Source organism: Microtus ochrogaster, chromosome 5, assembly GCF_000317375.1.
Source record: "Microtus ochrogaster isolate Prairie Vole_2 chromosome 5, MicOch1.0, whole genome shotgun sequence".
In the NCBI taxonomy this organism is placed as follows: domain Eukaryota; kingdom Metazoa; phylum Chordata; class Mammalia; order Rodentia; family Cricetidae; genus Microtus; species Microtus ochrogaster.
The window spans coordinates 15,383,661-15,393,752 of NC_022012.1; the positions used below are offsets into that span (position 1 = coordinate 15,383,661).

Genomic DNA, 10,092 nt, shown 5'->3' on the forward strand with positions numbered 1-10,092 from the left:
CATGCTTAATCTCGTATGCCGTCTTCTGCTAAAAAAAAAAAAAAAAGACACATATACAGGCCCACCAGCACTTGGGGCGCAGAGGCAGGTAGATGTCTGCGTTTGAGGCCAGCCTGCTCTACACAGCGGATCCCAGGATAGTAAGGACTACATAGTGAAACCCTTAGAAAAACAAAAATTAAAAACCTGTTAAGGTATGTAGCCCTTCCCATAGTCTTCACATCTGGCAGCTAAGTTTCTGTTCTAGAATGTCAGTGCTGTCAGGCTAGTTTGTTTAGCATGTTGGCTGCTCAGTGAGTCCCCTGGCTTTGTAGCTGCCAGCTATCTTGTCTCTACAGGAGCTTCTGCGATCAGAACTCTGCCTGGGCATCATGGGGGGCAAGCCCCGGCATTCACTGTACTTCATTGGCTACCAGGGTAAGCCATGGCACCTTTCTGGGGTCACAGCCTTCTGCCTTCCTCTTCCCACCTCAGTTTACATTTGCCCCTCCCAACCCCCCACAGATGACTTCCTGCTCTACTTGGATCCCCACTACTGCCAGCCTACTGTGGATGTCAGCCAGGCTGACTTTCCCCTGGAGGTGAGCTGGTGGCTTTGGGTGGGAGCTGCAGGCACAGTCACAAAATCGGGGTCCCTCAAATCTCTCCCATCTGCCCAGTCCTTTCACTGCACCTCACCTCGCAAGATGGCCTTTGCCAAGATGGACCCCAGCTGCACCGTCGGGTTCTACGCTGGGAACAGGAAGGAGTTTGAGACTCTCTGCTCGGAGCTGATGAGGGTAAGCTATAATTGTGGGGCTGTCTTAGCAGTGGAGTCCCTGCCTACCATGTGCTGACAAACATGGGTCTGGGACAGTAGCACATTGTCTGTGCTTGACATCGAGGTAGACTTTTTCTTTTTTTTTTTTTTTGGTTTTTCGAGACAGGGTTTTTTTTTTTTTTTTTTTTTTGGTTTTTCGAGACAGGGTTTCTCTGTAGCTTTGGAGCCTGGTAGCTTTGGAGCCTGTCCTGGAACTCCCTTGGTAGACCAGGCTGGCCTCGAACTCACAGAGATCCGCCTGCCTCTGCCTCCCGAGTGCTGGGATTAAAGGCGTGCGCCACCACCGCCCGGCGAGGTAGACTTTTTCAATCAAACTTCTTTTGTCCACCACCAGGAAGCTCATCTCAGAATAGGAGAGCAAAATGAAGGGTGCCTGAAAAGCTTGGGTCACTGCTGGGGTGGGGGGAGGGTACCTGGGTGCTCACCACTAGTTCCAGGGCAGCTGTTCACAGGCTGAGCAGTTGGTTGTGCACTGTTCAGTTGCTGCAGCTGATTCTGGATGACCCTGAACTGAGACCACTCTCTTTCATCCTTCTGCAGATCCTCAGCTCCTCCTCAGCCACAGAGCGATACCCCATGTTCACTGTGGCTGAGGGCCACGCTCAGGACCACAGCCTGGATGCCCTCTGCACCCAGCTCTCACAGCCCACATTGCGGCTGCCTTGCACAGGACGCCTCCTGAAGGCCAAACGGCCCAGCTCTGAGGACTTTGTGTTTTTATAGTGGGAAGGGATGGGGAAAGATGCCAGACTATTTATTTTTTTATTTATGTCATGTCAGGTATGGGATCTGGAACTCCGATGGCAGTGCTGGATTCCCTGTCCTCATGTCCCCCATCCTCCCAAACACAGCTGAGACCTGTCTAGGCCCCCAGGTTGGGGCTGTGCCCTTTAGCTGCCCCCAAGCCCCCTCAGGAGCCAGGGATGGAGAGTGGGCTCCAGGGCACTCACTCAGGGCCTGATTCAAGTTCTGTAGCCTGCACTGGATCACTGTACTCACTGGTCCCAAAGCCCCTGTCCTGGAGAACCGACTGACTGCTGGGTGGAGGCTGATAAAGATGCAGACTTGAACACGCTGGGGTTGCTTGACTTTTCAGGCTGACTTGTACACAGCTCCGACAGCCTGTTTCTACACTGACAAGAGACAGCAGCATCCTTGCCTGCAGCCAGATTTAGACAGGTTTGGGAGGTATATAGCCAACAACTTGGTTGTGGAGGTAACCTGTGGCCCTCATGGGTGGCTCTGCTGTTTCCTCCTTTGGCGACCCAACTGGCGGAAGTGCAGCCTTTTGGGGTTGAGACCAAAGGCCTGCAATCTCTGTCGGCTGAATTTGTGACCTCCAAGTGTCACCGTGGGGCCCAATAGCCTGGCCTTCTTGTTCTTCTGCCTCTGGGAAGCTGGCTTCTCTGGGCTGGCTGTATGTGCCAACTCCTTGGCTACCTGGCTCTCAGACTGGAGCCTCTTCCCACAGGTTCCATCAGGCATGGGTAGCTGTTCCTGTGAGTTGGCCTTGCCCCGTGACTTCCCTGTGGCTTCTGTGGGCATGTCTGTCCTATAGGAGAAAAAGTCAAAGTTCAGGTCAGCTTGCTGTTCAAAACAGGCAATGATCCCCCACTTTCTCATTGTTTGAGGCGGGTCTCGTATAAACCAGGCTAGCCTCAAACTCTGCATACTGAAAGATGCCCTTTAACTTCTGGTCCTGCTTTGTTTTTTTTTTGGGGGGGGGGAGGGTTGAGGTGTGAGTCCGTCTCACTAATATAGATAGCTCTGGCTGTCCCAGAGCTCACTACTGTAGACCACACCACTGGCCTTGAACTCAGATCCTTCTGGTTTATACAGTGCTGGGATAGAGCCCAGGGCTTTCTACTGTCAGGTAACCGTGCTCCAGCCCATAGTCTCTCTATGGACCCTGATGGCCTCAGCTTCCTGAGACAACTGTCATAAATATGACAGCTACAAATTAGCTGGACTAGCTGAAGCCATTTATGTTAGTCAGCTTCTTGTAACTTAAGTACAGTAAGAGTGTGTCCCAACTGAGTCTAGTAAGGAACGACAGTCATCCTTACAACAGCTAACAAGCCTGTAAGGTGCTTCTAAGAATTACTCTGTTCAGGCTTTGGATGAAACTCGGGACTTGAATCACGCTAAACAGTCTCACCAGATGTGGTGGCACACACTTCCAATCCTAGCCTTGTGAAGCAGAGGGAGACCATCCTGGTCTACATAGGGAAAACCAAAGACAGCCAGGACTATTCAGGCCCAGTCTTCACCGCATAATGACAAGCTGTAGCTGTGGAGTCAGGCTTGCTTCAAACTCATAAACCCTGCCTTTGCCTCCCTAGTGCTAGGACTACAGGTGTGTACCACGTGTCCAGGTCCACTGATCCTTATTCTGAGTGTGCCATGCATGAGCTCAGTCTTTGAGCCATAAAGTGACCTTACTGAGAGGAAGAGTAACTGGTCTAAAGATGCCACAGCTGGGTGTCAGCCGGCCCTGCTGCTACCATCCTCCCCAGGCCTGTGCTTACTCTTCCTGGCACAGTGATTTGAAGATCTGTCTCTTCTTCCACAAGTTCTGGGCCTTCTGGCTGTACGCCCGCTTCTCCTGCATCTCTTCTTGCTCTGACCTGTGGGTCAGGGGTGTTCCAGAAGCTGTGCAGACTGGCGGACTCCCCCCATCCCCATCCACCTGCTGTCACCTGTACATGCAGGTCTTCTTTAGGGAACACCAGCGGTTCAGTTCCTTGTCATCAGCTGCAAGGATCTGCATGAGGAAGAAGGTGTCTGCTGTGTGGTTCTGGGGTCTGCCTCAAGCCTCAGTCACTCAGAGTTGGGGACAACTGAGTTTAGTGTTTTTCCTGTTTTTGAGGCAGGGTCTCATGTAGCTCAAGCTGGCCTTGGATTTCCTGATTCTCCTGCTTGTACCACCATGCCGGCTCTTTTTTGAAAGTCACTGCACAGCTCAGGCTAGCTTGTAATTCACCGTAGTGCCCTACCCACCTCGCCCTCTCTAATGCTGGCCTACATTAGCACTATTTAACTCTTCTTAGTTGAAGTCCAGACCTTGCCTCTCCACAGTGAATATTCATCTCCCATTCTCTGGGCTTCCCTACTTCCCCTGCCAGCCCTGGTTCTAACCTCCTCAGTGCTGAGCCCAAAGTCACAGGGCACCACAGTGCGGTACTTGAAGCGACAAGGCATGTCGTCGATGATGTCCTCATAGTCCAGCCGGTAGTATTCATCCAGGTACTCCTCAAAGGTCTTGTCCCCTGCTCAGGAGATACAGCCAGGGTGTTGCATGTTCAAGGCCCTGGGAGCCATGCTCCCATGCTGCCCATCATGCCTTGTACCTTACCAGGGTCAAACATGGGTTTCTGCTGCCCCACTGCAGCAGCAAAGGGAGACTTGCGCTTCTTCTTGCCTGTGGAGGGGGCCTCACGAAGCTTCTTCCGAGGTTGTCTGGGGTCATAGTCAGCGTCCATCTGTCAGGAAGCGCTGGTCAAATCAGGCCAGTCCTAAACACCCTCTGGACACTCACTGTCCTTAAGGTCTCACAGCCCATGTGGGCCTCAAACATGCTGTGCAGCCAAGCCTTGAGCTCCATCTCATGGAAATCTTCTGCTCTGCCAACTGCACCCTACTTGGACCTCAGATCAGTGGTACTTACGTTAAAGTCAGGGTCCTCACAGTGCAGCCCCTGCTGACTCCAGCCTCCGTCTTGTTCAGGTCCGCCCCATGTGTCCCAGTTCCAGTCATCTGGTTCCACAGAAGGCAAAGTAAGGACAGCACATAGGTTACATACCTGAGCCCTGGTCCCCTAGCTTTGTAAGGACACATACCTTCGAGGCCTTCTTCTTCCTCAAACTGTGGCTTCTCTTCCTCCGCCGTGCCATAGAAGGCATCTCCAAAGCATTTCTGCAAGGAAAAGCCAGGCCTAAGACAGCAGAATCCGCACACTTGCAGCTCAGCTTCTCCATGCCAATGCTAGCATAGCTCACCAGTCTACTGTTTGGTTTTAGGAGACAGGGTTTCATGTAGGCCAGGCTGGCCTAAACTCACTATGTAGTAGAAGCTAGCCTTGACACTGTCTGTGATCCACTTGCCCCACCTCCTGAGTGCAGGGATTACAAGTATATGAATGGTAATTTTTTGCCATTTTTTAATGAGACAATCTTTTAACCCAGGCTGGTAATCCTTCTGTTTCAGATTTCTAAGTGCTAGGATTATAAACTCATGCCCAACTTGTGTGGCTCTTGAGCCTCCCAAGACCTTGCTCCCTGCAAAGGTCTCCTGTGTGCTGGAGCCCTCCACATGGCCACCTGCAAAGGTCTCCTGTGTGCTGGAGCCCTCCACATGGCCACCTGCAAAGGTCTCCTGTGTGCTGGAGCCCTCCACATGGCCATCTGTTGTCTAGGTTGCATTTCACACAACTCTACTGTGTTCTAGGTCTGCAGGACTCAACCCTGTCATCTGTGCCCATCACCTGTGAGCTGTCATCATCCAAGATCCTACCTACACTAGATATGGTACACACCTATACTTGGCACTAAGGCCGAGCCCAGGAGATAAGTAGCAGGCTAGCCTAGGCTACAGAATGGTAGGCATGGTGGCACACACCTACAACCCTGAGTACCTGAGAAGCAGGAACAGGAGGTGGTAAGATGGAGGTCAGCCTGGATACATAGTGAGATTCTTTTCTCAAAACAACAAAAGACATCCTGATAACATGTCCATGACTCAAACGCCTATCCTCCTTGCACGACATCAGACTGACAGAACTGTGACCATTTTCTGTATCTAGTGTACTGTCTGGAGCACTCCTGATAGCCAACAGGTGGTGGCTGAGTTATAGCCTCCCAGCCCCACAGTCACTAAGAAAACAACTGACCTGGGTCATTCATTAGTTTGGGTGGGTTTTTTCCCCACACCTCAATTGTTTTGGCACTTGGGGCTAGAACCCAAAGCTAGGGAGGGAGTTGCTCTACCATAATTATGCCCCAGACCCCCACTGGGAGACTGTAGGCAGGTTTCTATCACTGAACCATGCCCCTCCCTTCACATGCCAACCCCTCTCCAGATTTTATGTAGCCAGTCCACTATGTATCCCAGGCAGGCCTTGAAGTCATGCAGGAGCCCTGTGTGTAGCCCACCATTCCTCTCGGGCCAGCCCTTCCAGTCCTTTCCTTGGTCCAAGGCAGTGCTCCAGTAGGCCTTACCTTAAAGCAAGGGAAAGGTCCTGAGAGGTCAAGTCATTTCTTGAGAACACATAGCCAGGAGGTGACCTCTGGTCCCACGAACAAGTTCCCGAGCAGTCATACCTGCATGAGCTGGTCATGCTGGGCAGGGTCAAAGTCATCCTCCAGGTCCTGCTCCTCAAGGCCCAGTGTCTCGTTGCCAGTGACCTGCCGCAGCTTCTCCAGCTTGGCCAGAATCTCCTTCCTCTTTAGGTTCTTTAACTGTTTCAGCTCCTCCTGCTTCCTGGCCTTCTCCTGTGGGACAAAGAAGCTGAGCATTCCTGAGAGGCAGAACCTTGCAGATAGGGCCTCCCAATATAAGCAGTTTCTCATTTTCTTTGAGACAGGCTCTCAGGTAGCTCAGGCTGACCTTGAACTAGGGATACTCCAGCCTCCAGGTCCTGAGCTCTGAGAAGACAGGCATTGTCTGCTATGCCTGGTTCCTGCAGGGATCCCTTCAGTGCTTAGGCGAAAGCTAATGCTTTGGCACATACTAGTGTTCTAGCCACTGAGTAGCTGAAGATGGCATAGAATTCTTTCTGTAGACCAGGCTGGCCTTGATGAGCTTGTGGTGCCCTGCCTCTGCCTCCCAGTACTGGCAATACAGGTGACTATCACCATGGCAGCTTAGTTTTACTATTTATTTTATTATTATTTTGACATAGCCCATCATGACCTAAAACTCAAGAGATTCTCCTGCTTCTGCCTCCTGAGTGTTGGGATTAAAGGTATGCACCACCATCTTTTTCTTCTGTAACTTTGTTCCCCAGGTTGGCCTTGAACTCTCGACTTAGCTAGGGCAGGCCCAAAATTTTCAGTACCTGTGCCTTGGCTCTGGAGGGCTGGGAATCTCTGGCACGCACTGCCACAACTAGCCACACTCACCCTCTTCTTCCGCTCCCTAGTCTCTTCCCTCTTCTCCTTCCTGCGCTCATCCTTGCGACGCACAGATGATGCAATGCTACGTGGGTACGTCTTGACCTGTGGGCGGGAGAGGAGCCCAGAGGGACTTCAGAGATCATATGGGGCTGAAGCTCCAGACCCTTGGGCAGCCATGTCCTCCCTGACCCAGGCCTTGGCACACACCGAGGCTGAGTCAGGCTCCTCAAAGCGGAAGTTGTACTTGTGTTCAAAGTCTTCCTGCTTCTTCAGGAATAGCTCCCCTTCATCCGAGGAGTCGTCCACTGCCAGCTGGACTGGAGGTCCAGGAACCCTGAAGGACATGATGGAGTTATAAGGCTCAGGAACACCAAAGATCCCGGGTCAGACACCAGCTTGTTTTATCCCCACAAGAACTCTACAAGGAATGAGCTGGTCAGCTGGTTCAGCAGGTGTGTGCTGATGCCCTAGAGCCTGAGTTCCATCTGATGGGACCACATGGTAGAAGGAGGGAAATGACTCCCACGAGTGAAGCCCCACCCCTGCAAACACATTCATAAATGTAATGAGGAAATTAGAAATAATAATTTTAGAAAAAAGCCAGGCAGTTGGTGACGCACACCTTTAACTCCAGCAGTTGGGAGGCAGATACAGGCGGATCTCTGTGAGTTTGAGGCTAGCCTGATCTACAGATCAAGCTCCGGAATAGCCAGGGCTACACAGAGAAACCTCTTAAAAAACAAACCAAAAAGCCGGGCGGTGGTGGCGCACGCCTTTAATCCCAGCACTCGGGAGGCAGAGGCAGGCGGATCTCTGTGAGTTCGAGACCAGCCTGGTCTACAGAGCTAGTAACAGGACAGGCTCCAAAGCCACAGAGAAACCCTGTCTCGAAAAACCAAAAAAAAAAAAAAAAAAAAAAAAACCCAAACTCAGTGCTTGTTGTTGCCTGGCCTAGATCCCGGAGGAACATGCTGGGAAGAGGAGGTGGCTGCTCACCCGTCCTCCATTTCTTCTTCTTCTTCCTCCTCCTCCTCCTCTTCGTATCGTTTGTTGAGAATATAATCCCTCAGGAATTGTTCCCCCTCATCCAGTCCTGGGCTGTTCCAGTATTCCTTGAGGTGCGTCTATGGGGAGAGAGGGTGTAACAAGCTCAGTACCTTGGGGAGGGACCTCAAGAATTGTAATTTCATAGTTGACCTAGAGCAGATAGAGTAGCACCATTCTGTGCCTTTTCCCGTTTTGGGATCAGGTCTCGCTGTATAGCCCAGGCTGATTTTGCACTAACTGCAATCCTTTCTTAGCCTCTTGAGCACGGAGATTACAGATGTAGACAACCATACCTGGCCTGTATTTGCCTGATTTTATTCACTGAGAAACTGAAATTGTTCATGTTTATCTTCAATGAATGTGCCTTTGTTTTTGGTGCTGGGGACAGAACCCAGGGGCTTGTGCATGCTAGGCACCCTCGAGCCATGACCAGATGCTCACTGGAGGGTTCAGGGAAGATGCTCTACCACTGAGCCACACCCCAGTCCCTCAAGAGTCCTTGGGTACCTGGAAGTGGAGGGTGAGACAAAGTTGTACCAGGTAATTCGGCCCCGGGGACCACATTTGAGGACTCACCAGTTCTTTCAAGGTCTCAGAGCTGTGGATCTCCTTTTGGCCCTTTAGCCACTCAACGTAGTCCACTTCCTCCTGGGCCTGTGGAAAGCCAGCAGTGAGCTCCTCGCGAATCCAGCTGCCCCATCTCCAGTCCAGGCATCCCAGCAGATCCCAGGCACTAACCTTTTCTTCCCTACTCTTAGTGTGTTTCCGCAGCAAACCAGAGCCACCTTCCCCAGCGCTGTCCTCATCACTGCTGTCCTCCACGAAAGCTCGGAAGCTACACATGCCATAGAAGAGACTTCAGCACTGGTGCACGACCAGCCCTGAGCTGAGACGCTCAGTGACACTATGAGTTTATGTTGCTGGTACTGCAGCAGCTATCCTGTCCCCACTTAGTTCCTGCACTCGTTGCCACCAACCCCAACCCAAGCTCACCTTTCCTTCAGTTGCTTTTGTTCTTCTACGTAGCTCTTTGAGGATGTTTCCTGCAGAAGAGGAATTGATGTGGGTCTCAAGCCAGCTATGAGCCCTCAAGCCCCTGACCAGCCATTTTTCTACCCACCTTGAGCCTCTGGTCAAAAGTCTCCCCATCAGAGTTGTCCTCGTCAACATACTTGCTGTGCAGAGAACCATACAGAGTTTAGCATGCAGTGCTCAGGCACAGGAGCGCAACAATGTCTTGACTTCACAATGGCTTTACTAGGCACTGATGTCTATTTAGTATCTCCTTTTCCCAAAGAAATCTTTTATAAGTGAAAGTATGTATGTAATGTGCGTGTGTATGTGTAGGGACATTGCATGTACATGGCTGCAGAGGCTGTGTCAAAAACAATAGAAAAAAATAGAGAGCCATAAAGGACATATGTAGTCTTGACTGGCCTAGAACTCACTATGTAGACCATAGTAGCCTAGAGCTGACAGTCCCCTGCCTCGTGCTGTGATTGAAGGGCTGTGCCACCACACCCAGCCCTCCTCCACTGTTATTCTGAGACAGCCTTTCTTATTGCTCACTGCTGCAGCGAGGCTTGCTCCACCAAGCTCCTGCAATCCATAGGGGTAACAGGTACATGCTTGGCCATGCCTAACATTTAACATGGCTACTAGGGATCTGAACAAAGTCCTCTAGCTTTAATAATAAGTGTGCTAACCCAGGGTCATTTAGTCTACCCCACCCTTGCTCCCAAGGCAGGGTTTTAGCATGTAGTTTTACCTGGTCTGTAACTGGCTACCTGACTAGTCTGACCTCAAACTTATGACAACTCTCCTGCTCCTGTCTCTTGAGTGCTGGGGTTAGAGGTATGTGTTCCACAGACTGGCTAGGACTCTTTAGTTATAAATGCATTTTTACTTCACAATATTTTCCTTTTCTTTTATTTCCTCTTTATTTAAACAATATGAGGAGCAAACCAATAGTTTTGCACATGGAAGACAAAGCAGTCCACTGAAGCCTATGCCCCTGACCCTTGTATTTTTTTAAAAAATATTTATTTATTTATATTGTATATAATATTCTGTCTACATATATGCCTGAAGGCCAGAAGAGGGCACCAGACC

At 50.9% G+C, this 10,092-nt stretch overlaps 2 protein-coding genes across 3 annotated transcripts in view; one reads left to right on the forward strand and one right to left on the reverse strand.

Annotated features, from left to right (window-relative positions):
- The window catches only part of Atg4d (autophagy related 4D cysteine peptidase), a 10,580-nt gene extending 8,690 nt beyond the window's left edge, over positions 1 to 1,890 (forward strand). The window contains exons 5-8 of one of the 2 annotated variants that reach the window (XM_026779210.1): positions 339 to 417; positions 505 to 581; positions 687 to 779; positions 1,361 to 1,890. In XM_026779210.1, coding sequence (XP_026635011.1) covers positions 339 to 417; positions 505 to 581; positions 687 to 779; positions 1,361 to 1,543 — 432 coding nt within the window. In that variant the 3' untranslated portion in view covers positions 1,544 to 1,890. Of the gene's footprint in view, positions 1 to 338; positions 418 to 504; positions 582 to 659; positions 780 to 1,360 lie in introns of both variants that reach the window. The other variant, XM_026779209.1, reaches the window with a different exon arrangement.
- The window catches only part of Kri1 (KRI1 homolog), a 14,869-nt gene continuing 6,345 nt past the window's right edge, over positions 1,569 to 10,092 (reverse strand). Inside the window, exons 5-19 of the mRNA XM_005346886.2 lie at positions 9,101 to 9,155; positions 8,974 to 9,023; positions 8,719 to 8,815; positions 8,557 to 8,634; positions 7,930 to 8,057; positions 7,141 to 7,267; positions 6,940 to 7,035; positions 6,139 to 6,309; positions 4,660 to 4,735; positions 4,488 to 4,576; positions 4,176 to 4,302; positions 3,959 to 4,089; positions 3,520 to 3,584; positions 3,349 to 3,447; positions 1,569 to 2,372 (exon numbers count right to left, since the gene is read on the reverse strand). Of these exons, the coding sequence (XP_005346943.1) occupies positions 2,051 to 2,372; positions 3,349 to 3,447; positions 3,520 to 3,584; positions 3,959 to 4,089; positions 4,176 to 4,302; positions 4,488 to 4,576; positions 4,660 to 4,735; positions 6,139 to 6,309; positions 6,940 to 7,035; positions 7,141 to 7,267; positions 7,930 to 8,057; positions 8,557 to 8,634; positions 8,719 to 8,815; positions 8,974 to 9,023; positions 9,101 to 9,155 (1,711 nt within the window). The 3' untranslated portion in view covers positions 1,569 to 2,050. The remainder of the gene's footprint in view (positions 2,373 to 3,348; positions 3,448 to 3,519; positions 3,585 to 3,958; positions 4,090 to 4,175; positions 4,303 to 4,487; positions 4,577 to 4,659; positions 4,736 to 6,138; positions 6,310 to 6,939; positions 7,036 to 7,140; positions 7,268 to 7,929; positions 8,058 to 8,556; positions 8,635 to 8,718; positions 8,816 to 8,973; positions 9,024 to 9,100; positions 9,156 to 10,092) is intronic.